Raw genomic sequence first — 27,024 nt, forward strand, 5'->3', positions numbered from 1 at the left:
ATGGTTGTTAGTATTTGCCTTATGTATTGAGGTGCTCCTATGTTGGGGGCATAAGTATTTACAATTGTTATATCTTCTTCTTGGATCGATCCCTTAATCATTATGTAGTGTCCTTCTTTGTCTCTTCTGATAGTCCTTATTTTAAAGTCTATTTTGTCTGATATGAGAATTGCTACTCCAGCTTTCTTTTGGTTTCCATTTGCATGGAATATCTTTTTCCATCCCCTTACTTTCAGTCTGTATGTGTCTCTAGGTCTGAAGTGGGTCTCTTGTAGACAGCATATATATGGGTCTTGTTTTTGTATCCATTCAGCCAATCTGTGTCTTTTGGTGGGAGCATTTAGTCCATTTACATTTAAGGTAATTATCGATATGTATGTTCCTATTCCCATTTTCTAAATTGTTTTGGGTTCGTTATTATAGGACTTTTCCTTCTCTTGTGTTTTTGTCTAGAGCAGTTCCTTTAGCATTTGTTGTAAAGCTGGTTTGGTGGTGCTGAACTCTCTCAGCTTTTGCTTGTCTGTAAAGGTTTTAATTTCTCCATCAAATCTGAATGAGATCCTTGCTGGGTAGAGTAATCTTGGTTGCAGGTTTTTCTCCTTCATCACTTTCAGTATGTCCTGCCACTCCCTTCTGGCTTGTAGAGTTTCTGCTGAGAGATCAGCTGTTAACCTTATGGGGATTCCCTTGTGTGTTATTTGTTGTTTTTCCCTTGCTGCTTTTAATATGCTTTCTTTGTATTTAGTTTTTGACAGTTTGATTAATATGTGTCTTGGCGTATTTCTCCTTGAATTTATCCTGTATGGGACTCTCTGTGCTTCCTGGACTTGATTAACGATTTCCTTTCCCATATTAGGGAAGTTTTCAACTATAATCTCTTCAAATATTTTCTCAGTCCCTTTCTTTTTCTCTTCTTCTTCTGGAACCCCTATAATTCGAATGTTGGTGCGTTTAATGTTGTCCCAGAGGTCTCTGAGACTGTCCTCAGTTCTTTTCATTCTTTTTTCTTTATTCTGCTCTGCAGTAGTTATTTCCACTATTTTATCTTCCAGGTCACTTATCCGTTCTTCTGCCTCATTTATTCTGCTATTGATCCCATCTAGAGTATTTTTCATTTCATTTATTGTGTTGTTCATCATTGTCTGTTTCATCTTTATTTCTTCTAGGTCCTTGTTAACTGCTTCTTGCATTTTGTCCATTCTATTTCCAAGATTTTGGATCATCTTTACTATCATTATTCTGAACTCTTTTTCAGGTAGACTGCCTATTTCCTCTTCATTTGTTAGGTCTGGTGGGTTTTTATCCTGCTCCTTCATCTGCTGTGTGTTTTTCTGTCTTCTCATTTTGCTTATCTTACTGTGATTGGGTTCACCTTTTTGCAGGCTGCAAGTTCGTAGCTCCCGTTGTTTTTGATGTCTGTCTCCAGTGGCTAAGGTTGGTTCAGTGGGTTGTGTAGGCTTCCTGGTGGAGGGGACTAGTGCCTGTGTTGTGGTGTATGAGGCTAGATCTTGTCTCTCTAGTGGGCAGGTCCACGTCTGGTGGTGTGTTTTGGGGTGTCTGTGGACTTATTATGATTTTAGGCAGCCTCTCTGCTAGTGGGTGGGGTTGTGTTCCTGTTTTGCTATATGGTTGGCATAGGTTGTCCAGCACTGTAGCTTGCTGGTCGTTGAGCGAAGCTGGGTGCTGGTGTTGAGATGGAGATCTCTGGGAGATTTTCGCCGTTTGATATTATGTGGGGCTGGGAGGTCTCTTCTTGACGAGTGTTCTGAAGTTGGCTCTCCCACCTCAGAGGCAGAGTCCTGACTCCTGGCTGGAGCAGCAAGAGCCTTTCATCCACTTGCCTTTTGGGAGGTCTGAGGTCTCCTGCCAGCCTTCAGTAGGTGTTCTGTAGGAGTTGCTCCACGTGTAGATGTATTTCTGGTGTATCTGTGGGGAGGAAGGTGATCTCTGCGTCTTACTCCTCCGCCATCTTGGAAAGAGTCCCCAAAACAAGACTTCTTGACTTTTCTAAAACTGATTGTGTGGAAGGAGGACCGGAGCGCTGGGGTCAGAAGGCATCTGCCTCCAGGAGAAACTGGCAACCGCGACGATTCCTCCCACCCGACCCCTCCCAGTGGAGGGGGTCCGCGGCAAAGACAACAGCCCCTACTCAACCTCCGCCGCAGGTAATCTTGCTGGGCGAAACCGTGTGAAAGAAGCCCTACTCCGAGAAGTGCTGAACATGTTTTGAGGGCCTCTACCTGGGAAATACCTTCTTAAGTGTCTCTCCCAAACATTATGGAGGATGACAGAAGAAGTTTGCCTGCAACCTTTGGGAAATAGTGATGTCCGGCAGCAAAGTCCTTTTTGACATGCATGTAGCCAAGTGCTTCCTGAAATAAAGATCAGAAAACCATCTAAGGGTGTTGAGATTGTAAATGTAATGGCAAAACAAAGCCAAATTGAATTGGCAATACAGAGCAATGTCCAGGGTGGATGACAACAGAGGTGACCCCACAGTCCTTTCAAGCTGGAGAGAAAGCTCTACAGAGTCTTCTGACCCATTGTGGGTCAGGTTTGAGGGCACAGGGAATGAGGGAAAAAAGGCAGGGAAGATGGGCTACACTTGGCCTCTGTTCTGACCCCATCTTTGACTCTGTGAAAACCTTCTCTAGACCACCCAGGGACGTGAGGGCACCCTTCAGCCTTTGATGAACTTTATACCACTACTTGCCCTCCCTTCCCCACTTTGATCAGTCACACTCCCTTCCCCAACTCCCTGGGGAAAATGAGAGAGAAGTTCTTGTCTTTGGGGCTTATGTTCACACTGACCAAGGCTTAGGCACAAATGCAGTTGCTCAGAGACAGGCCAAGGAGTGAGAGGAATTCAGGCCTGAGAGTTGTGCCCTGTGGAACAGCAACAGTTTGAGCTGACAGACCGGGAGAAGAGCATCCAATGGAACACTAAGAAGGCTGGGTGTGGGAGGTTTAGAGGGAGCGATAGTGTTGTGAAGTTACTGGCATTACAGACCTATTTATGCTAAAATTCACATTGCCTAATCAGTTAACCTTTGGTCAGAACTATGTTAAAAACTCTGAAGGGAAATTTTTCTGAAGGGAAATTTTTCATTTCGAAGAGTAAGTAAAAGATCAAAATGAACTATTTGATGCAGTAGTGTAAGGGTCAACCCTCTGTTTATTGTGACATTTGTTTATGCAGATGATTGCCATTGAATTAAATTTGGCAAATTTTCCCTCCAACTTCATGAAAAATTTAAAATATACAAAGAAGTTTAAAGAATTGTACAGTGGACATCCATTTACATACCATCTAGATTATATAGTTGCTAACTTTTTGGTGCATTTACTTTATTATATATCTGTCTATCAATTTTATTTTTAAACAGCTTTATTGAAGTATTACTGACATTCCATTAAATTCATCCATTTTAAAGTGTGCCATTAGAAGAGTTTTAGTAAATGTAAACAAATATACAACCATCACCACAATCCAAGTTACAGAACATTTTCGTCACCCAGAAAGTTCCCTTGTATCCATTTGTAGTTGGTCCCCACTCCCAGTCCCACCAAACTACTGATCATCTTACTGTCTGCATAGTTTTGCCTTTTCTAGAAATTGAATATAAGCTGAATCATACAATATGTAGTCTTTTGTGTCTGGCTTCTTTCACTTAGCGTAATGTTTTCAAAGTTCATCCATGTTGTATCACATGTCAGTAATGCTTTCCTTTTATTGCCCAGTGATGATTTTTCCATTGCATAGATATATACCACATTTTGTTTATCCATTCATTCATCAGTTGATGAACATTTGGGTTGATTCCAGTTTTTGGCTATTATGAAATATGATGCTGTGATTGTTTATATCCAGGGTTTTATGTGGACATGTTCTCATTTCTCTTGGATAGATATCTAGCAGTGGGATTGCTAGGTCATATGGTAAATGTATGTTTAACATTTTAAGAAAATGCCAAACTGTTTTCTGAGGTGACTCTACTATTTTACATTCCCACCAGCATTATATAAGTGTTCCAGGTTCTCCACATGCTTGCTAGCACTTAGTATCGTCAGTCTTCTGGATTATAATCATTCTAGTGAGTGTGAAGTAGTATCTTGTAGTTTTAATTTGCATTTCATTTCCCTAATGACTAATAATATTGAGGATCTCTTCTTGTGTGTATCTGCTATTCATACTTTTTTTTGTGAAGTGTCTGTTCAAATCTTTTGCCCATTTTTGAAAAATTGGGGTGTTTGTCTTATTATTGAGTTGTATGAGTTCTTGATATGTTCTGAAATAAGTTCTTTATCAGGTACATGATTTGCAGTTATTTTCTCTCCCATTTTGTGGCCTGTCTCTTCCATTTTCTTAATAACATCCTTTGAAGAGTAAACGTTTAATTTTGTTGAAGTCCAGTTTATCAGATTTTTTCTTTTAAGGATTGTGCTTTCAGTATCATATCTAAGAAATCTTTACCTAAAACTAAGGTTGCAAAGATTTTCTTCTGTGTTTTCTTCTAGAAGTTTTATAGTTTTCAGTTTTATTTAAATCTGTGAACTATTTTGAGTTAATTTTTGTGTGACATGAACTAAACATCTAAGTTCTATGTTTGTTTGTTTTGTATAATGATGTTCAGTTATTCCGGAATCGTTTGTTGAAGACTATCCTATCCTCCAATGAATTACATTGTGGAAATTAACCATAAATGTATGAGTTTACTTCTGGACTCTATCCTGTTCCATTGATCTATATGTCTGTCCTTAAGCTAGTACCCCACTGTCTTGATTACTGTAGCTTTATAGTAAGTCTTGAAGTCAGATGGTGTAAATCCTCCAACTTTGCTCTTTCAAGATTGCTTTGGGGACTTCCCTGGCTGTCCAGTGGTTAAAACCCCTGCTTTGATTTTGATTAATTTTTTAAAATAAATTTATTTATTTTTGGCTGTGTTGGGTCTTCTTGGCTGCATGTGGGCCTTCTCTAGTTGTGGTGAGGGGGAGCTACTCTTCGTTGCGGTGCACGTGGTTCTTATTGCGGTGGCTTCTCTTGTTGCAAAGCACAGGCCCTAGAGTGCATGGGCTTCAGTAGTTGTGGCGTGCGGGCTCAGTAGTTGTGGCTCATGGCCTCTAGAGCACAGGCTCAGTAGTTGTGGCACACGGGCTTAGTTGTTCCGTGGCATGTGGGATCTTCCTGGACCAGGGCTTGAACCCATGTTCCTGCATTGGCAGGCAGATTCTTAACCACTGTGCCACCAGGGAAGTCCCTGATTTTGGTTAATTTTGTTTGCTGTGTTCAGTCTATAGCTATGTTGTCCAGTATGGTAGCTGTGACCACATGTAGCCATTGGGCACTGGAAATATGGCTAGTTTGGATTGGTATGTACTATAATTCTGAATACAATGGACTTTGAAGATTTAGATGGAAAAAAGATGTAAAATATAGTTCATTAGTTTCTATGGATTAACATGTTGAAATAATATTTTAGATATATTGGGTTAAATAAAATATATTTATAAATAAATTATAGTTTTCATTTGTTTGCTGCTATATAGAAATACTTTTGATTTTTATACATTGGCATTCTATTTTTTTATCTTACTAAATTTGTGAGTTTTACTAGTTTTGTAGATTCTTTTAGGATTTTCTGTGTAAATAGTCATTTTATTTAGGAATAGAGACAGATTTGCTTCTTTTTTTAATCTTTTATGTCTTTTTTGTGTGTGTCTTTTTTTTTTTTTCCTTTCCTTATTGCCCTGGGTAGGGCTTTCATAATGTAAAGTGAAATGATGAGAGTGGTCATCCCTGCGATGTTCCTGATCTTAGCGTTCACTATTTCATTATTGAGTATAATGTTTTCCATAGATGCCCTATATTAGATTCAGGCAGTTCCATTTTTCTTCCTAATTTGCTAAGAATTTTTGTTTTGAATGATTACTGAATTTTGTCAAATGAGTTTTCTTGCATCTACTGAAATGGTCATTTGGGTTTTTTCTGCCTTTATTTTGTTAATTCAGTGAATTGTCTTAGGAGTTTTCACATGTTAAATCAGCCTTTTCTATATTGCTGGATTTAATTTGCTAAAATATTTGGATTGATTTTTGTGTTTTTGTTCATAAGGCTTATTTGTAATTTTCTTTTTATATTTTTGTTAGGTTTTTATATCAGGGTTATGTTAGTCTCATAAAGTGAGTTTGGAAGAAGTATTCCTTCCTGCTCTAGTTTCTGAAAGTGTTTATTTAATATTAGTTTTGATAGAATTCACCAGTAAAAACTTCTGGGTCTGGCATTTTGTGAGAAAATTTTTTATCATGAATTCAATGTCTTTAATAGATATAGAGATATTCAGTTTTTATTTTGTTGTCAGTTTTGGTAAGTGTTTTTCAAGGAACTTGTCAATCTCATCTAAGATATCAAATTTATTAGCATTTGATTATTCATATTTTCTTATTTTCCTTTTAATACCTGTAAGATTTGTAGGGATAGTCCCTCTTATCACCCTTGTTATTGGCAATTTGTATTCTCTTTTTTTCTTAATTGTTCTAGCTAAAGTTTTTATCAACTTTATTGATTTTTTTTAAAGAATCAACTTTTGGGGGCTTTCCTAGTGGCGCAGTGGTTGAGAGTCCGCCTGCCGATGCAGGGGACACGGGTTCGTACCCCGGTCCGGGAGGATCCCACATGCTGCGGAGCGGCTGGGCCTGGAGCCTTGGCCGCTGAGCCTGCGCGTCTGGAGCCTGTGCTCCGCAACAGGAGAGGCCACAGCAGTGAGAGGCCCATGTACCGCAAAAAAAGGAAAAAAAAAAAGAACCAACTTTTGGACTTTATTGATTTTCACTATTTGTTTTGGATTTTATTTCTGTTTTTATCTTTTTTCTTCTTTTAACTTTGAGTTTTGTCATCTTTTTCTAGCTTCTTAAGGTAGGCCCTTATGTCATTGATTTTTGGACCTTTTATAGTATAAATACATTTGTAAATTTCCCTCTTGGCATTATATTAGCTGCATCTCACAACTTTTATTATGTGGTATTTTCATTATCATTCGTTCAAAACATTTTCTAATTTTTCTTGTGATTTCTTCCTTGACACACAGGTTTTATAGAGGTATGTTCTTTAATTTCCAAATATTTGCTATATAAGAAGAAGACGGGCATGCTTGGCAGAGAACAGTCAGGGAGCCTCTTGGGGTTGCTGGAATCATTTGGTCTATTGCTGGACTCCTCAAGGCAGTGGTTCTGCAGTGGGTCCTAATGACTCTTGACTAACGCTTAAGGTTCATCTTGTCAGTACTGGAGAGCAGTGATGGGTTTTAAACAGGTTGGGACTGATCCTGGTAACACGTGAAAGCTCTAAGAATAGTCTGTTATTGTAATTGTTATATGGAAGCTTTAGGAAACTCATCCTGGGGGCTATGGGTGGCGGGGGGTGGGGGTGGCGGGCAGACAATATACACTGGCATGTCAGTATATAAGATACCTTTCCTTTGTCCAGGTGATAGTGAAGCCCTTCTGATGCAAGTGTTTAGGAGAGGCAGGACTAGAGATTGTGCAGTGGAATGGTGGTGATGGAAGAGGGTGGAGTGGTAAGGAAGAGCAAGACATAGAGGAAAATGCTGATGCAGGTGTAGGAGTGTGATGTCTCCAGTGACAAGATGGGCATTCAGGGGGAAGAGCACATTTAGTGTACCTGAACAGGTTCTGCGAGACTCATCACAGAGACCAAGAGGGGTGTTATGTTTGTTGAATTTGGCGACAAGGGAGTTTATATTGCCTGGTACATGTGTATAAAGAATAGTATATACACTGTCGGCAATTCCAAATAGATTGAAATTCAGCAATTAAAATCAACATTTCGTCAAACTATGAACCAAAATTGAATTCATATTGGCAATTATACCCACTGAACTTTCGAAGTATTATATATATTTTCAAACATGATTCTTGAGAATAGCTCTAACATTTTGGGGAGGAGGTGGGGGGATAGGAAAACATTTTATTTCTGCTCTTGAGAGTCTTTGTTTCAATTCATCCTAACTATTCTTGCCTTATGGTCTTGTGAGTATCCAAAGTGAACACATTCCACCAGCTAAGGGTTTGCAGTTTAGACAGGGGTAATAGTCCCAGGCATGCTGGAAATAGTGACCTATTATTATTGAGAAGGGCCCTCTTTGACCCCTGTGATGGAGAGAATGGTGGACTCTGTCGTTCTGGGGAGAAGCTCAGGTTAATCTGTAATTACCTTGGGGTCCCAAATTTTGGGGCAAGAACTTCCTAGTTCTTAGTTTCTAGTCTTTTCCTCGATTAGACTCATAAATAAATAAGAGTTTTAATCTTCTTATTACATATTGATCTAATAGAACCGCACATTTGTCTTGAACATGACATGGTCATATGTGTTCCTTCCTAAGTCATTGTTTTTTTTTGGCTGTCAGTGGTTATCACCTTGGACCCGTTTTCCTTTTGGAAAAGGTTTGACCTTCTCATTGTGAGTCCTTTTGGGGGGAGTTCCCTGGTGGCCTAGTGGTTAGGATTTGGGGCTTTCACCGCCATGACCCGGGTTCAGTCCCTGGTCGGAGAACTGAGATCTCGCAAGCTGCATGGTGCAGCCAAAAATAAATAAATAAATCAATAAAAGAAAGCTTTAAGTCGTTCTTGATAATATGTAATCCTAACTACTAACCGGTTGTTAGTTGCTTGTCAAAACAGTCCAGCAAGAGTTCGTCTTGGTTCTGCTGGAAGATTTTTGTTCTCCACAATTGGACATATAAGAAGAGTGGAAGACTTTCCCCAGTTGTTAAGTGTTTATATATATATATATATATATATATATATATACACACATATACATATGTACATATATATATTTATTTATTTAATTTATTTTTATTTATGGCTGTGTTGTGTCTTTGTTTCTGCGTGCAGGCTTTCTAGTTGCGGCTAGCGGGGGCTACTCTTCATTGTGGTGCGCAGGCTTCTCGTTGGAGTGGCTTCTTTTGTTGCGGACACGGGCTCTAGGTGCTCAGGCTTAGTAGTTGAGGCGCATGGGCTTAGTTGCTCCGTGGCATGTGGGATCTTCCCAAGCCAGGGCTCGAACCCATGTGCCCTGCATTGGCAGGCGGATTCTTAACCACTGTGCTACCAGGGAAGTCCCCAGTTGTTAAGTGTTGACTTTAATAGATTCAGGATGGATTGCCAAGCTCTTTGAACATAACTCAGTAATGCTGTGAATACTCAGGTAGTTCGTTCCTGAGAAAGCTCAGCTGTTTGCAGTCTGAGAATGACAGATTTTTATCTTTAATGTTTTAATATCATACATGAGGTTTGTCTTGGCCCTCTTGCTGAAGGTGGCTTAAGTATTGCCCCACCCCCCTACAATCACCTGATGTCTCTTCCACTGGGAGACTGCTGGGGGGGCAATGGTGAAGTCAGTTCTCTCTTGTGACCCAAATCAGGGAGGACATGGCCTCTCGTCTGAGACTACCTTTTAGCATAAATTCTAGGTACTCTTCCTTTTTTTTTTTTTTTTTTTTTTGCGGTCCATGGGCCCCTCACTGTTATGGCCTCTCCCGTTGTGGAGTACAGGCTCCAGACGCGCAGGCTCAGCGGCCATGGCTCACGGGCCTAGCTGCTCCGCGGCATGTGGGATCTTCCCGGACCGGGGCACAAACCCATGTCCCCTGCATCGGCAGGTGGACTCTCAACCACTGCGCCACCAGGGAAGCCCCTAGGTACTCTTCCTTTAACCCTGTGCTGCTCTTGCTCAGAGGGCCCTTTGGAACCTGATTTCCCTGTAGATCTTACCTGGTGTTCATTACTGGGCAAGGTGCCGTCATTCTGCATTTTCCTTCAGGTTCATAATGGATTAATTGAGGAAGAGTCCCTAATAGTTTATGATATACTATGAACATAATATGGGCAATCACAGCGCCTCCTGCAGAAGGCTGGTGGGCGGTGCATACAGCTGATGCACTTGCCTACTGCCTTGTATATATTGATGTATTTTTGGCTGTTGGCTTTGAAAGAATAGATTCACATCTATTCAGTTTTATAAAGTGCTAGATGCATCCTCTCTTCACATTATCAGTCCTCACCAGAACTCAGCTCTGCTGGAATATTCTGAGTTGGTCATTAGTGGACTTGTAGTCGTCAATAAAATTTTCAGTTTCAGCAGATAGCTGTGTTGTTTTCATAGATGGATGGGCTGCATCTGGTGTGCTAATTCTGAGACTTTGTTGCTGCTGTTAGTGCTGTTGAGATCAAGGGATCAGACCAGGTATGGTGTTAAAATTCTATTTCTTTAGGAAGATCAAGGAATTTCATTTTGGAAATTCCCTGGTTGTCCCATGATTAGGACTCTGTTTCCACTGCAGGTGGCACAGGTTCGATCCCTGGTCAGGGAACTAAGATCCTGCATGCTGTGTGGCCAAAATAAAAAAAGGAGAAGAAATTTCATTTTGAAAATCCATAAATTAAAGACATAATGTCATTTAATGATCAGCATGTGTCCAGTCCAGTTCTGGGCTCTGTGGATCTGTGAGAGGCAGCCTGACCCCTGTTTTTAGCCAACAGATTCCTCTAAGCTGTCTGTGGTGATAAGGGAAGGTGGCTGCTGGACATAGCCAGGACTCCTCTGGGTTTCCTGAGTGGCTCAGTGCCTTTTTTTTTTTTTTTTTCTGGCTCAGTGCCTTTGAGATGACTTGGTAGCCACTTCACAATGAGACATTTAGAAGTCAGGACAGAAAACAATGGGTGCATGGCCGACTGGGCCCCACTGGATAAGAGACGACAGAAAAGGTTCCAGCGAGGAGCTCATTTAAACCAGTATCATTTTGTGAATTTCCTGGCGGTCCAGTGGTTAAGACTCAGTGTTCTCACTTCCGAGGGCCCAGGTTCAATCCCTGGTTGGGGAACTAAGATCCAACGAGCTGCGCGGTGCGGCCAGAAACATTAAAAAATAAAAAAAAAATAAAAACAGTATCATTTTCAGGTTTTAAAAATATATTTGTAGCCAAAAGCTACATTCAAGCAACTTCTAACATTTTAATATTAACATTTTTAATAATAATATTTTAAACGAAATGTTTTTTCTGTTTTCATTCTGTGATAGTGGTCTGTGTGGATGCATAGTTTTGTGGTTTTTTTAAAGGAACAAATTTTTTAATTTATTTATTTTCGGCTGCATTGGGTCTGCACACGGGCTTTCTCTCTAGTTGCAGCGAGCGGGGGCTACTCTTCTTTGCAGTGTGCAGGCTTCTTACTGAGGTAGCTTCTCTTGTTGCAGAGCACGGGCTCTAGGCACGCCGGCTTCAGTAGTTGTGGCACACGGGCTCAGTAGTTGTGGCTCGTGGGCTCTAGAGCACAGGCTCAGTAGTTGTGGCACACGGGCTTAGTTGCTCCGCGGCATGTGGGATCTTTCCAGACCAGGGCTCGAACCTGTGTCCCCTGCATTGGCAGGCGGATTCTTAACCACTGCGCCAATGGAGAAGTCCCAGGTGCATAGTTTTTTTATAGAATCATTTAGAAGAAGTGTCAGCTATAACTAAGGAATTCTAAGCCTGAAGTCTCCATGAGCCTTAATAAGAAAATACTACAGCAACATGCATGGGTCACATGCCTCTTACCTTGCATGGAAGAAAGTAGGGACCCCCACCCTTAGTGAAGTAAGCTGTCTTGAGTCCTTGGTTTTCTCCAGATGTACCTGGGTTGTAGGACAGGAAAGCACTCACTCACTGATGGTACACTGAGACATGCTATTGTTTAATAGGGATGTATGTGTCTCCTTTCAGGAGTGATTTGAGCTGTAGGGACCAGGGACCACATGTTGGTCACTGTGTGTCTTCCCTCCTGCAGTTCTTATCTGTGCACCAGGCATGTACCACGTTATAGGTCCTTAGTTGCTCCTGTATGAAAACTCAGTCCAGTGAGCAGAATACCAAGGTTCTGTGTGTTCTCTTGGCTCCCTAGGTTGAAGTGTGCTCCTTGTTTTTCCTTGATTCAGTAGCACCCTTGTGTTTTGCAGTGCTCTCTCTAGGTAACCTTATCTAGGCCTCCAAACACATCCTAATCTTCTGACCCCCCCAGCCGGACTAGAAGATAAGGCCCCCTGGTGGTCCAGTGGTTAAGATTCTGTGTTTCAATGCTGGAGGCCTGGGTTCAATTCCTGGTCAGGGAACTAAGATCTCACAAGCCTCATGGCCAAAAAGAAAAAGATTAGGCCCCCACCCAAGTCTTGATGTTCAGGGTTCTGTTTTGTAACTAGCTTACTTTCCTGTTAACATTAAAATTAATATATGAACTACTTTCTGCGTCAGTAAACTTAGCTATGCAACATCCTTTTCAGGGACTGCATATCCTGTATCATTTCCTCAGAAAAAATTTACAGAGGTAGAATTGCTAGTTCAGTGCCCCTTCTGAGGCTCTTTGATAACCATAACCGTTGTGCTTTAAAGGAGAATGTAGGGGCCAGAAAGGCTGCCCACGGACTTCTAAATTCTCCTTGCAATTAGGGCTTATTAGTTGCCGGGAATTCAGAGATTTTAAACAGGGGTGTTTTTTGTTTGTTTTGTTTTTCTGGGTTTATACAAGAAGTCCAAGCCTGAGGTTTTCTGCAAATAACAGGCCTAACTAGAGGTGCACTTACCATGTATAGCCTCCTACAACAGCTTGAGGAAACAAATCACATTAGGGAACCTAACAGCTCTTTTTCTTAAATTGGATGCTGGGTCGTTATTTACTGTAGATAGGATGGTTTCGCATAAGTTTCAAATCAAACTAATTTCTTTGAAGAGTCATTAATGAAAACAAAGATCAAAAAGTCAAGAGATCCAAGAAATCACTAGGACTATAAGAGTCTGAACTTAAAAGATGAAACAGAGAACCAAGAGGAAGAATTTGAAAGTCAAGCCTGGGTCTGCAATAGAGATGAATATATGCATTTCTCAAAATGCAGAGCACTCTGAAAGAAACTACATTATAATTTGATTTCTTTTTTTTTCTTTCTAGGTATCTCATTCAGTTGCTAAACTTATATTAGTTAATTTCCACTGGCAAGTCACAGAGATAATGGACAGGTAAGGTGTTTGGGGGAGGAAGAAGAGATGGCATTGCCCATAGCTCCTCTCTCTGCCTACCCGCCCAGTGATGATTATTGTTTATGTTTTGGAGAATATCCTTACAGTGTGCAGATTATATTTTTAAAACACTGGATCATAGTGTATAGCCTTTTTTTCTCAGTATATGGTGAACATTTTCGCATGTTTTCAGCATATTCTTTCTACCCCAGTTTTAATGCTGGCACAGTATTTTATTATATAGATGTTCCATACTTTTCCAAACCCCTGTTGTTGTACAGTGAAGTTAGGTCAAATTTTTTATGCCATTGTTAATTTTTAATCAGTGCCCTTAGATAACACTTGACAATATATCCAGTTATTTCTTTCAGACACATCAAGTGAGGAATACATCATGACATAGCGCATATTACCTTCAGAGAAAAGGTCAGCTAGTTTGCCCCACACCTCCAGAACCAGGGCCCTTGAGGCGCACAGCTTGGAGTCTCAGGTGTCCTGGAAGTTGTCAGGAGGAGGGGTTCCTCCTCCTCATGCATCCTCTAAGGGGGTTCCTCTAAGAGGCATGTGCTTCTGTCTAGCTCAGGGTTTCTCATCCTAAGCACTGTTGATGTGTTGGGCTAGATAACTCTTTGTTGTGAAGGGACTGTTGTGTGAATTGTAGGAGGTTTGGAAGAATCTCCGGGGTCTATCTACTACAAGTCCGTAAATCAATAATGCCTCCGGACTGCCAGCTAACTCCTGGAGAACAAAACTGCTCCTGCTGAGCAGTGCACTGGTCACTACCCCTGCTCTTTCACACCAAAGTGAGTCTTCTTTGTCTGTATGGTGTGATTCTGTTGATCGGCAGAGGAAGATCATTATGCCTTTCCTTCTCTAGGCTAAGAAGGCCAAACTAGCTAGAGCAGCCCAGCCTGATCAGGAAAGAGCAAATGCATTCCTGGTTCACTAACTGCACTCTCACTCTCTATACTGAAGAGCTGAATACAGTTAGGTAGACTTCCAGATGAACTTCCCTGTCTGCACTGCTATCCAAAACTCTGGAACCACATAGGTTCCGGTAATGGGTATCTAGCACTGTCCAAACTCTCTAGCCTAACTTGGGGGTGGAGACAATTTGGATAGCTGTAAAGATACTAAGAATAGTAGTGTGAGAACTAGGAATAAAAATTAAAGTAGGCATTCTGACTAGGCAGAGTAAGGAAATCATGTATATGAGATGTAGTTCTTCCCTGCTCAGATTCCTGGTGTCTTGGTAATGTGATTACCTGGACTTTGTGTGGCACTTTTATTGCCACATGATAGCTGTTTTTATTTTTAAATGTATTTATGCCATACCTCATTCCAGAAAGGAATTAAATTTTTATTATGAAATTTTTTTTCCTAAAAATGTGTGAGTGTGCACTCACATGCATATGTGTGATGTATATAGGTTTTAAAGACAAATAAAGCAAACAAAGAAACCCTCTGACCTTTACTCAGAGGCCTCTGATGGCAATCCCTGCCTGGCTACAATCCCCTCCTTCTCCAGGGCAACCAGTACCTTGAATTTGGTATTGATCATTTTCTTATTTATTCTTAAATTATATATCTTTTAGTTTTGTATGTTTTTAGAACTTTACAGGCATGGAATCATATCATATGTATTCTTCAACTTTTTAAATTAACAAGGTTGAGCATCATGACATCTTATCCATCCTCCTGTCAAAAACTGTTTGTGAGTTTTTAGTTTTTTGCTGTTAAAAATAATGCAACTCTGAAAACTGTTGTACATGACTTATAGTGTCACATAATTTTTCTAAGGTTAAGTACAGAAAGTGAATTGCTGGTCTGTAGAGTATGTGTTACTTCACCTTTACTAGATAATGCCAAAATGTTGTCCAAAGTGATTGTACCATGTTATATACCCACTAGTGGTGTATGAGTATCAGAATTAAAGTTTTACAGTCTGGTGGGTGTAAATGGCATCTGGTTGTCTTTAATTTCAATGTCCAGGTTATTAAGGAGGTTGATCATTTTTTCCTATGTGATTTGTGCTTCCTCTTCTGTGAAATGCCTGTTATGTCTTTTGCCCATTTTTCTAATTGTTGTTTTTCATTTCAAATGGACGTTTAGAAGTTTTTGTTTTGTTTATTCTGAATGTCAGTTCTTTACCAGTTGTATATGTATTGAATTATATTTCAGTTTATAGCTTGGCTTTTCACTTTATCTTGTCTTCTGATGAACTGAAGTTCTTTTGGCTTGCGGGATCTCAGTTTCCTGACCAGGGATTGAACCTGGGCTACAGTAGTGAAAGCCCAGAATCCTGACCACTAGGCTACCAGGGAATTCCCTGAATTGAAGTTCTTAATTGTAGCATACAGAGTTTTCCTTTATGCTTTGCTTTTTCTGTGTCTTGAAGATATCCTTTCCTATTCTGAAGACATAGAGATATTTGCTTGTAATTCCAGAAAGGGACTTAAAGCAGATATGGTCCTTCATAAGTATTTTTCTTATAGTTGAGTGCCTTTAGGACAGAGTTGTTATTCTTATACCAATTGAGAGCTAAAAAAATTGAAAAAGCAGAAAATATTTGTAGTAAGGTAAAAACCCAGCTCGGTTTTACGAGAAGGTAGTTAAAAGACAAAGACACTTTAGTGTGACTGCAACACATGTTGGTCTATCCTGTTTTTGTTCAGAAGTAAAACTATTTGTCTTCAGGTTCTGATTCCCTTTATTTCTGCTTTTTGTTTTGTAGATACAAGTCTAATTGTGCTCAACTGCTCGTTGAGGCTCGAGTTCAGCCCAATCCGTCAAAACATGTGAGTGTCTCCTCCTTGAATAAGGCTTCTCCTGTTGCCCGTGGCTCTTTCTGTGGCTCACATTGTTATTGAGAACCATCTTGCCTTGTTTGTAGTGGCAGTATGCCCATGATATTTGTTCCAGCATAGGCCTAAATCTCCCATTTCCATTATAGTTTGGAAATTTTCCTCATAGATGAGGAGTGAATCATTGCCTGCCCTCTCCAGCCTCACCTTTTTCCTTGCACTTACATACAGCCTGTACTCTATTCCTTCTGTGTTCTTGGTGTTCCTGCTGTGTTCTTGGTGTTCCCACTCACCACATGCCTCTTTGACTCTGCTTCTGCCTTCCCTGGTCTGGAATGTCCAGATTCTGTCCCCATCTCTGCTTGTGGAAATGGAACTCATCTTTAGAGACCCACATCCAAGCCATCTTTCACAAAACCTATCTCCTGGGACCACTCCCCTCCAAACTCCTCTAATTATATCTTTAAACCTTTACATGTATGTTGTAGTAATTCACTCATATCTTTTTAGCTCCCCTACTAGACTGTAAGTGCTTTTTAAGTTTAGGAATCTATGTATAGCAATTTCCTCTGTATCTGAGAGTTCAGTCAGCATTTGTCAAATGAATGAGGGCCATGTGCACTCTCAGGAGGGAGAATTGGGGCTCAGCTCACCACATAACTTCTGCAGTCTCTTAGGAGAAAATTTCTAGGAGAATACTGGACAAACATGAGAATATAGTCCTTTTCCTCAAGTTATTTTTTGTATTCCCAGTAAACTAACAAGAACCTAATGTTAAACATGTAGTGGACTTTTTCATTGGTTAGTGTTTTTGGCTGGGGTCCCCAGATTGTCTTTGCCAGTTTGTGTAGCATGGTATGGATTCTGGAGTTTAAGCTTTACAGTTATTTGCCTACAAACTAGAAGAGTTTCTTCCCTTGTAGAAGCCTTCCTCATCTCTCTAAATTAATTGTATGTGACATCTCTTTGGCATGTTAAGGATGAGTTGTAACTTGGTAAAAACTGTAATACTGTATGTTTTGGACATATTGATATGGGAAAACCACTGTCTTTTACACATAAAACTGCATTGTGGGCTGTTAGAGGCTCACACTCAGCCTCTAAGCACCTGTATGGCTGGGTTTGTAGTACTTGTTGAGGAGCAACTCTGCTGTGCTGAATGAGGGCAGTTTTCAAAAGAAACCCAATAGTCTCTGAAACAAGGTGGATTGAATGACCTCTAAGGACCTTGACAGTTCTGAAATCCTAGTGTTTTCAGCCTGACGTTATAAACTACTGTTAGTTCTCATTTCCATCTTCTCTCTGCCTCTCTAAATCCTAGTGATTCATCAAGCCTAGTTCAGTTACCACCTCCTTCAGAAAGCCTTCCTGATAATATGCTTTCTGCTCAAAACTGGAACTCGCAGAGTGCACACATTGCAGTTGAGTTCTGACACTTGTTGCAGGGTCAGAATTGCCTCCCATGGCTCATATCACTCTGCCTCTCCCCAGGTCCCCACAACCCATCCCCCTCACCACTGCGCAGTGTGTATGCAATTTGTGCGGAAGGAAAACCTACTGTCTCTGGCCTGTCAGCACCAGTTTTGCCGCAGCTGCTGGGAGCAACACTGCTCAGTACTTGTCAAGGACGGCGTGGGTGTGGGTGAGTCTGCCATAGGATTTATAAAAGGCTGGCATGAAGTATTTAGCTTTAGCTCTGCCCTTTCAGGTTCTCAGGTCAACTGAGTGTTTTCTTGTGAGCCTAATTGAAGTTTTCATTGTCAGAACCATTGTTTTCCAAACACATCTGTCTGAACAATGGTAAAGTTTAGACCTGAGCAAAATGAGAGAGTTAAGGCTAATGTTTGGGCATATATGTAAACGTTGGTGTGAATGCAAGGCTATCTTCTCTTGCCTTTTGGGAGAACTGTCCTTTAAGCTGCCTACCATATCTATCTTGATTCTCAGAGTGGCAGCCATAACTCAGAAACACCTAGAGAGTTAGGTGTTATTTAGGAAATATAAGCACAAATCAAACTTGATGATCAGTTAAAGGAATATTTAACTATGACTTGATATTTGAAACTAAATCAGCATTACTTTAATTGTGTCTGCAAAATCTCATTGTATTGACAGTAATCACATGCACGTAATATTAAACATCGCAGAACTAAATTGTTAGTTAATAACCCTATAGGATTTTTTTTTTTTTTTTGTGGTACACGGGCCTCTCACTGTTGTGGCCTCTCCCGTTGCGGAGCACAGGCTCCAGATGCGCAGGCTCAGCAGCCATGGCTCACGGGCCCAGCAGCTCCGCGGCATATGGGATCTTCCCCGTCCGGGGCACGAACCCGTGTCCCCTGCATTGGCAGGTGGACTCTCAACCACTGCGCCACCAGAGAAGCCCACCCTATAGGATTTTTTAAACAGTTTTGTTTTTTATTGGTGCTGTTTGTGATATATATGATTTAATTTGTTTTGTTTTTGTTGGGGTTTTTTTGGTGGCTCTGTGCGGCTTACGGGATCTTAGTTCCCCGACCAGGGATTGAACCCGGGGCTCTGGCAGTGAGAATGCCGACAAATTATATCCTCCATGTACTTATCTTTTTTCTTTTTTGGATGCACCATGCAGCTTGTGGGTTCTTAGTTCCCTGACCAGGGATTGAACCCAGCCCCAGCAGTGAAAGCACCGAGTCCTGACCACTGGACCATCAGGGAATTCCCTATCCTATTTAATTTGGAATAATATTCTAGTTGCATCACTGTGCAAATATATTAATTTCTCTCTTCTTTGAATAAATTCTGATGCTTTAGGGGTTCCTTACATAGAATCTGAATTTGTTGGTTGAACTCAGCAAATATATTATCGCTGTGTCTTCTGTGATACAGTTGTCCATCAGGTTATCTTTGTTCAACAGGTGTCTCTTGCATGGCTCAGGACTGCCCACTTCGAACACCAGAGGACTTTGTGTTTCCATTGCTGCCCAATGAAGAATTGAGAGACAAATACAGACGCTACCTCTTCAGGGACTATGTGGAGGTATGCCCAGCCCCTGTTGTGCCCTCTGTCTTCCAGGCCTGCTTTTCATCAGATGCTCACCAGTTACTTTATAGACTAGACTGCCAGTAGATGCTTTCGTTTGAAGAAAGAGCTCCACGGCTTTAAAACAGTTTGAAAACGACTAGAGTGCTAGTGAATCCCAGGTCTGTTGCTTCCTTGTTATGTATCCCTTGACCCATTATTTTACCTCTCTGAGCCTTGGTTTTCTCTTGTAGAATGGTCAGGCATCCCCACCTTATACAAAGTTGCTTAAACAAGCTGTTGTATGTCAGGGGATAAACACAAGTCAAGCATATCTCAGGAGTTGCTGTTCTGTTCAGTTCACTGTGTGGTTCAGCACAAAGAACAGGTGTTGCTTTTTGGGCAATTTGAAAACTTGTTCAGGTTTTCAGCATGGTCAGTTTTGGAGTCCTTCCCCTCTGTTGCGCTACCTGTTCAGGCTTGTTGGTTCCATGCAGCATAATTTTCATCTTTGTCTTTCATGCCCAAGCTTATTGGATTGATTGACGGTCTGGGTTGTCTCATGCACATGTCACAGGAAAAGCAATGCCTTGTTCCTTGTGCTGTTTTCTGCCTTTGGTAGATGCCTGAGGGTCATTGAGCCCCTCAGAGTCTTATGCACAGCTGAGTGGTCTGTGTTCCTTTCCAGCCCTGGTCCCTATGCCCTTTCATTTCAGAGACAAAATTCTGTATTCCATTTTGTCATCTAATCTTAGAGCATTCTAGTGAGTTTCTACCTAGTTTAAGCTAAGCATTCAAAGGTCATTTTCAGGGATCTCCCTGGTGGTCCAGTGGTCAAGAATCTGCCTTCCAATGCGGGGGATTCGGGTTTGATCCCTGGTTGGGGAACTAAGATCCCACATGCCGCAGGGCAACTAAGCCTGCGTGCTCTGGAGCCTGTGCGTCACAACTAGAGAGAAGCCCACACGCTGTAGCAAAGAGCCCACGCACCACAACGAAAGATCCCGCATGCCACAGCGAAGATCCCATGTGCCGCAACTAAGACCCGACGCAACCAAATAAATAAATATTAAAAACAAGCAAACAAACAAAGGTCATTTGCACTACCTGCCTAATGTCTGGTCTTCACAACATCCATCTTGAATTCCTGTAGCCCCTTGATATAAGTCATCAGCTGGAAGAACAGAAGGTGTTTGAGTACTCAGGGAGGTCTAATTTGGAGGCACCAACTAGGGGATGTCCTCATTATTCCTCCCCTTGGTGTGTTCACAGAGTCACTACCAGCTCCAGCTGTGCCCTGGTGCAGACTGCCCCATGGTTATCCGGGTACAGGAGCCCAGAGCTCGCCGAGTACAGTGCAATCGGTGCAACGAGGTCTTCTGGTAAGAGTGAGTGTGGGTGCTGAGCAGCCCTGGGCTTGTGCCTTCCCCTGCTCTAAAGCATCACTGCTGTTGCTCTTGTGAGGGTGGGGCTGGGAGAGGCAGGGTCGTTGAGCCAGAAGAGCAGCTCTGTTCCACGTGGGTAGGGTTTGTACCTAGCATCTCATGTTCCATGAGATGTTTGATAATAGTCTAGAGACAAGAAAGGGGCACAGATTCTTGGGGAATGTGCTGTGGTTTATGCTGCTGAGACTCATGGCCCAGAGACTGCATGTCTGTATGGGTGTGTATCTACCTGCACAGATAATTCACATACTACTGTATTTGAAAGCAACAACCATCAACGTTTTAATCTTTCTCTTGGCCTTTCTGCTAATTTTATAACACTATAATCCATAAATATGTTTATATTTACCTGGGGTTTACTCTATTCAGTAGACATGATGGGAATAGCTAAAGTATACTGAAGGCTTACCAGAGGAAATGCTCTGTCCTGATCATTTTACCTTCATTATCACAACAACTGTGTATGATTGTACTGTTGTTACTCTTATGTTATAGGTGAGGAAATTGAGGTGCAAGGTAATGGCAGAGCCATAATTTAGGCCCAGACCTGTCCCCAATTCATGCCTCCCTGGAAAATTCATGGTGGGGCTTCAGAGAAAGTACGTAGAAAATGTGGTATGTGTGCATATGTGCCTGCCTTTCAAGATGTTGTTGAGGGAGTCTGTGATTCACCAAAGGTTAAGAACCACTAATGTGGTTGCTTTCCATCCTTTGTATCCTTCATTATGAACTTCTTTTCCCTGGGACGTGTATTAGGCTACCTGCCTGAGAGCCTTTATCCATAACGTTGTGTTGGCTTGGACAAAAGGGAAATTAAAAACATGGGCGCCTGGCCTGATGAATGTTGGAGTGTTTGTCTTTTCTGATTTTAAGTTTCAAGCATTGTCAGATGTATTATGCCCCCTACAGATTGCACAAGTGCTGGCATTGTGCATCCTGTGTGCACATCTGACTTGGAGATAAGCCAAGGCTCCCAGAACTGGATCTCATTCCTGCCTTGGGCCTGAGTTGAGGTATCTTAGAATGCATCCCCACGCCCTTTGGGAAGCTGAATTCTGAATTTGATATCCTGTCAGGAAGGATTGACACCACATAAGCTATTTAAAACAAACGTTTCATTTGGGTTTATTGAGAGAAATTCACACAGTACTTCAGTATAATCCTGGGTAAGAAAAGGTCTCAGATGCCTTGATAGGTGACGTTACCTCTTTGAAAAGCTCTAATTCAGGATCTGTTGGCTTGGACAGAAGGAAAATGAAGAACACAGGATCTGACCTAACAATTATCTTTTCTGGTTTTAAGTTTCAAGTGTCGTCAGATGTATCACGCCCCCACAGACTGCGCCACAATTCGGAAATGGCTCACGAAGTGTGCAGACGACTCTGAAACAGCCAACTACATTAGTGCTCACACTAAAGACGTAAGGACTGTATCTTACCTGTCATGGATCTGCCCTCCTTAGTGCTGCCCAGGGCCTTGCCCAGGAGATGTACCATCTGAGAGCAGAACAGGGCTCTTGATGGAGGCTCTTGATCAGGGCCTCAGGGCTCTTGATGGAGGCTGCCCAGACCTGGCAGAGTTTGTAGCAATTTATCATAGTATGCACCGAGTGCATTTATTTTAATAAATTGCTGAAATGCTTGGAGAAGTTTGACCCTTAGGAAAACTAATTAGAACAAGACTAGGTTTTATTGAATGCCTCCCAAGCTTTAACAGCCCTGGGAGGGAGGTAGTTGATAGCCACACATCATAAATAGCAGAACTCTAATGCAAGCCCAAACCTGCCCAATTCTCATTCTGGAAACTTCCCATGGGAAAGCATGGCCTGTAGCCCCTTGAGTTCTGCATGACTCAGCACTCAAGGCTGTACCCTGTGCCAGTCACACGCTGAGTTGATGCACCCACAAGCACAGCTGTGACCATGACATCATTAAGCATAGTCCTTTTCATGGCGGTGGAAGAGCACAGTATCAGACTGATCTCTGCATTGCTGCCTGGGGTTGCTGGCATCTCTCAAATGAGAGCGAGCTTTAGAGGTTATTTCCTTGGCCTCTCCTGGAAGCAGAAGTTCAGGCAAGCTGATGAGGACTAAGTCCAGTGTGGCAGCTCTTACGCTGCTTTGGCATTCCTCCCAAGCAGGCAAGCTCTCTACTGACTCAGCTTGTGCTTAATCTGAGCGGCCTCGTGGCAGGGACAGATGGTGCTTGGAGTGTTTCAGAGCCAAACATGCTGACCTCATTTCCTTGAATTGCTGTTCCAGCCTCAGCGACCCGCCACATTTAAGTGAGATGCTCCTCCCCAGAAGTGCTCGCACGATGAGCTACTGGGCACGGGTGCCGGGAGCTTTGTGTAATTTGTCTTAGAACCGGCCTGATGGTGCGTGAGCCTAATGGCACCCTTCTGTCTCCTCAGTGTCCCAAGTGCAACATCTGCATTGAGAAGAACGGAGGCTGCAATCACATGGTGAGCAGACGCCTGTACATTTTGCTTATGTGACATGGAGCCTTTGGTCAGCGTGCTCTTAACATGTTCTCTTCTGTTTCCCTCTGACAGCAATGCTCCAAGTGTAAACACGGTGAGTCCCAGGCTTGATGTACAAGGCCCAGTGGCACAGTCTCTGTTTCTTGTGCACGGGTCTCCACTGCTTATTTAGTGAGTGCTTTTGTGGTGAGGTGATAAAACAGAGGGCAGCCTCAGTCACTTATAGTCATGATAACCAGATTAAAGCTTTTCTTGATTTCTTGATTTATTATTTTTCGGTCCCTTTTATAATCCCACTGCCGTCTCGCTGACACATGTAGTCAGAAGTAAAGTTTGGGGTGACTATTAGACCCTCGTGAATCCTCAGTCATCCAAGAAGAAGGTTTTAGTGTGTTCTTTTTATTTTTGCCAAGGCAGGTAAGTAGCATGGGGCTTATCTGTGCTGCCTTACAGATACCTTTTAAGCAGGCTGTACGTGGTTTTACTGGAGGCAGTAAAATAATGGTTTTCCTCTGAGTTTTATATATATATATATATATATATATATATATATATATATATAAATTTATTTACTTATTTATCTTTGGCTGCGTTGGGTCTTTGTTGCTGTGCATGTGCTTTCTCTAGTTGTGGCGAGTGGGGGCTACTCTTTGTTGCGGTGCGCGGGCTTCTCATTGCAGTGGCTTCTCCTGTTGTGGAGAATGGCCTCTAGGCGCACAGGCCTCAGTAGTTGTGGCTCGCGGGCTCTAGAGCTCAGGCTCAGTAGTTGTGGTGCACAGACTTAGTTGCTCCGTGGCATGTGGGAACTTCCTGGACCAGGGCTCGAACCCATGTCCCCCTGCATTGGCAGGCAGATTCTTAACCACTGTGCCACCAGGGAAGTCCTCCTCTGAGGTTTTATAAAGTTTTCAGAGGGGGTTTTGGCCTTTCAGGCCTCCGTCATCTATCAGGTGTAGGTTACATAGAACCTGTTGGTTTTGCTTTCCTTTCCTGCCAGATCAAGTAAAGAAATAAAATTCCTTCAGGTAGAAAATATGTCTAGATAGGTTTCTTACACAGCTGCTTAGATGCCGACCAGGAGGCCATGAGAGTTTCTCTTTGTAAGAGCCTGACTAATGCTATTCCTGTGTTCTCCTGGGAGCACACTGTAATCAGAGTAGACGAGGCAAGGTTTTAGACTGGAGTGGTGACCCTGAAGTGTAGAATGAAGATAGGCCGAGGGTAGTGGCATATTTCCTCAGTGATATCGCACCCTAGCTTTTCTGCATGTTTGAATGAGGGGGACATGTATGATCCACTTAGAACAGTGCACAAGACATACGTACAGTTTAAAGAGAAATGACAAAGTGAACACTCGAGTACCCACCACATTCCTAGTACTGAGGAAGTCCTCTGTGTGTCCCTCCTCAGTCATAGTCTCCCCATCCCTTACTGCCCAGAGTTAACTTCCATCCCTCACATTGCTGTATAGTTTTACTACCTGTACAGGCAACCCTAAGCAATGTAGTAGTATTTAAAACAGTAGCAAACACAACCTAGCTGACTGAGAAGAAAGCAATATTGCCACTGTTCAATGAAGCCTCCTAGGAGAAGAGAAGTGAACGACCTCTGGGTCTCTTGATTTGGCTTTAGCTTTAGTTTCTCCAGATTTTACAGAAGTCCCTTTTGGGAAGTCATTGAGCCAACTTATGGAATGATTCCTGGGAAACAGGGTTTACCACTGTCAGGGTCTCTGGCAGAGACAGAACATAGAACTGTGGTTGGCCCCTCTCCATTAAGCCACAATAATTGTTCGGATGTATAGCATCCATAGGGGATCTTTATTTTTCCCTCTTTGCTTCCTCAGTATGGAAACAGAGTCATAATTCTAGGTATGCACTATTGGGTGGGTTTTATGAAAATGTGCTTTTTCTTTTTTTCTTTTTTTTGGCCGTACTGTGTGGCTTGTGGGATCTTAGATCCCCCACCTGGGATTGAACCTGGGCCACGGCAGTGAAAGCACCGAGTCCTAACCAGTGGACCGCCAGGGAATTCCCATAAAAATGTGCTATTTAAGACAGAAGAAAAGGGGGAAAAGTCTTTCTTTCCAGTTTCATGTACAACACCTAGGACAGTTGTTGAGAGTGGGACATAGTCAGGAGGGCACATGTGTTTTCTGAATGACCAGGTGGGCTTCAGTCGGACAAGTTTCTGCTTGTCACAGAGGCATTGACACAGCAGGCCAGTGGCCTTGTACAGTCAGCATCTGCTTGTGTTGGATTAAATGGCACAAAGCATATGTGTTCATGAAACTGAGACTATCCGTAGGCTGTTGTTCAGATAAGCAAGGACAGGCTTACAGGGACAGTGGAATGTGACAGGGATGAGAGGTATACATTCCCTCTGTAAAGAGGCACCCTTGGAGAGTTCTGGATAGGTGACACCCCCCACCCAGAGCAGGATCTGTTTTCCTGCTTTGCCTATGACTTTGGAGGAATGTGGGCTTGTCTCGTGTGTATAAATACTTCTTTCTCTATTCTGTGTAGACTTCTGCTGGATGTGTCTAGGAGATTGGAAGACCCACGGCAGCGAGTACTATGAGTGCAGTCGGTACAAGGAGAACCCTGACATTGTCAATCAGAGCCAGCAAGCCCAGGCCAGGGAGGCCCTCAAGAAGTACTTGTTCTACTTTGAGAGGGTAGGCATCCAGAAGCCTGGAGGGTGGGCTTCTTCCATTTGGCCTGCTGGGTGAAATTCCCAGTGACTGGTAGCCACAGCCAGCATGCTCACACAGAAGTCAGGAAGTGGAACTCCTGCAGTGGCCTGTGTGGTGCCTCCATAGATACGGCTTTCAGGCTCCACAGGGCGGCCACAGCTAACAAGGCAGGACATGCTGACCTTGTTTGAATGACGAATTGAAGGATAATGAAGGATCATCAGACAGTCTTTTCCATCCAGTGCCATGTTTGTTGTTTGTTTTTAATTGAGGTATAACTGACTGACAGTATTATATAATTTTCAGGTGTACAACAAAGTGATTCATAATTTTTAAGGGTTATACTCCATTTATAGTTATTATAAAATGTTGGTTATATTCCCTGTACTGTACAGTATATCCTTGTAGCTTATTTTACACATAGTAGTTTGTATCTCTTAATCCCCTACCCCTATCTTGCCCCTCCTCCTAATCCAGTGCCATCTTAATAGTCAGATTCAGAGGGCAGTTCATCCCAGGAAGACCCTTCAGAAGCCCACAGAGCATGGGACATTTGGTTTCTAAGCACAAGAGACCTGTAGTTACCTAGCTTTGCTTCATCCTCAGGGATCGAGTCCTATTGCCGCAGGGGAGTAGAGTGATCTGGCAGGCAGACAGCTGCTCTGGACAGGGTTGGTAGTGTAGACTGAGGAAGCCCCCCTCCTGCAATCCCAAGGACACACAGTCCCCATCAGCTAGATGAGGCTGTGGCCATTCTGAACTCCTTTTGGATCTCCACCTTCCTGGGACTCCTGCAGCTTTCTCCCTCCTCTGAACCCTGTAGTGGGAGAACCACAACAAGAGCTTGCAGCTGGAGGCACAGACATACCAGCGGATTCACGAGAAGATTCAGGAGAGGGTCATGAATAATCTGGGGACGTGGATTGACTGGCAGTACCTACAGAATGCTGCCAAGCTCTTGGCCAAGGTTTGTACCCCCTCACTCTTCCAGCCCTGTCAGGCCCAGACCTCTGAGGGTGGGAGGCACTGTAGGGGGCAGGGGGCTCAGCACCCTGTGCAGTCCTGCATGCTCCTGCTTATGGGTCCACATTTTGCTGGGCTGTGCCCACTGAGGACCCAGCCCTCTGTGGCTGTCCAGGGGATTTTAAGAAGAGTATTCCAGTGCCTCGGCCTGCAGGGAAAGAACTGCAGGGAAAACTAGAGCCCTTTTCTTCTTTTGTCCCATCCATGCATCACTCAAAGGAAAATAAGAGATTGTCTTTGGACAAGTATTGAGATAGATGTGTGGACTCTGATGTCCGACTCAAGAGGGAAGAGCCGTTGAGGCAGCTGCTGGTAATAAATCACAGTGTGAAAAAGGAACTGTGGGTGTTCTGTGACCATTTTTGTTTCAGTTTTTGCCATGTTGTCCCCCAATTCATCTTTTATTTGCCTTGGCCTCATTTCTTTCAGGCCCATACCAGTTGAGCCAGGCTAATTTGCATGGTGGGGTAGAACTGTAAAAGCCACCTGAGATCCATGTGGTTAGGGTCATAGA

General features: G+C 42.6%; 1 protein-coding gene across 2 annotated transcripts in view; it reads left to right on the top strand.

Annotated features, from left to right (window-relative positions):
- ARIH2 (ariadne RBR E3 ubiquitin protein ligase 2) overlaps positions 1 to 27,024 on the top strand; it is a 55,566-nt gene that overhangs the window by 25,377 nt on the left and 3,165 nt on the right. For both annotated transcript variants that reach the window (XM_007446172.1, XM_007446171.1), the window contains exons 4-13: positions 12,994 to 13,061; positions 15,796 to 15,859; positions 17,357 to 17,507; positions 18,763 to 18,884; positions 20,139 to 20,248; positions 21,614 to 21,731; positions 22,724 to 22,774; positions 22,865 to 22,886; positions 25,318 to 25,469; positions 26,311 to 26,454. In XM_007446172.1, coding sequence (XP_007446234.1) covers positions 12,994 to 13,061; positions 15,796 to 15,859; positions 17,357 to 17,507; positions 18,763 to 18,884; positions 20,139 to 20,248; positions 21,614 to 21,731; positions 22,724 to 22,774; positions 22,865 to 22,886; positions 25,318 to 25,469; positions 26,311 to 26,454 — 1,002 coding nt within the window. The remainder of the gene's footprint in view (positions 1 to 12,993; positions 13,062 to 15,795; positions 15,860 to 17,356; positions 17,508 to 18,762; positions 18,885 to 20,138; positions 20,249 to 21,613; positions 21,732 to 22,723; positions 22,775 to 22,864; positions 22,887 to 25,317; positions 25,470 to 26,310; positions 26,455 to 27,024) is intronic.

The sequence above is a fragment of the Lipotes vexillifer genome, unplaced genomic scaffold (genome assembly GCF_000442215.2).
Source record: "Lipotes vexillifer unplaced genomic scaffold, Lipotes_vexillifer_v1.1 scaffold491, whole genome shotgun sequence".
Taxonomy (NCBI): domain Eukaryota; kingdom Metazoa; phylum Chordata; class Mammalia; order Artiodactyla; family Lipotidae; genus Lipotes; species Lipotes vexillifer.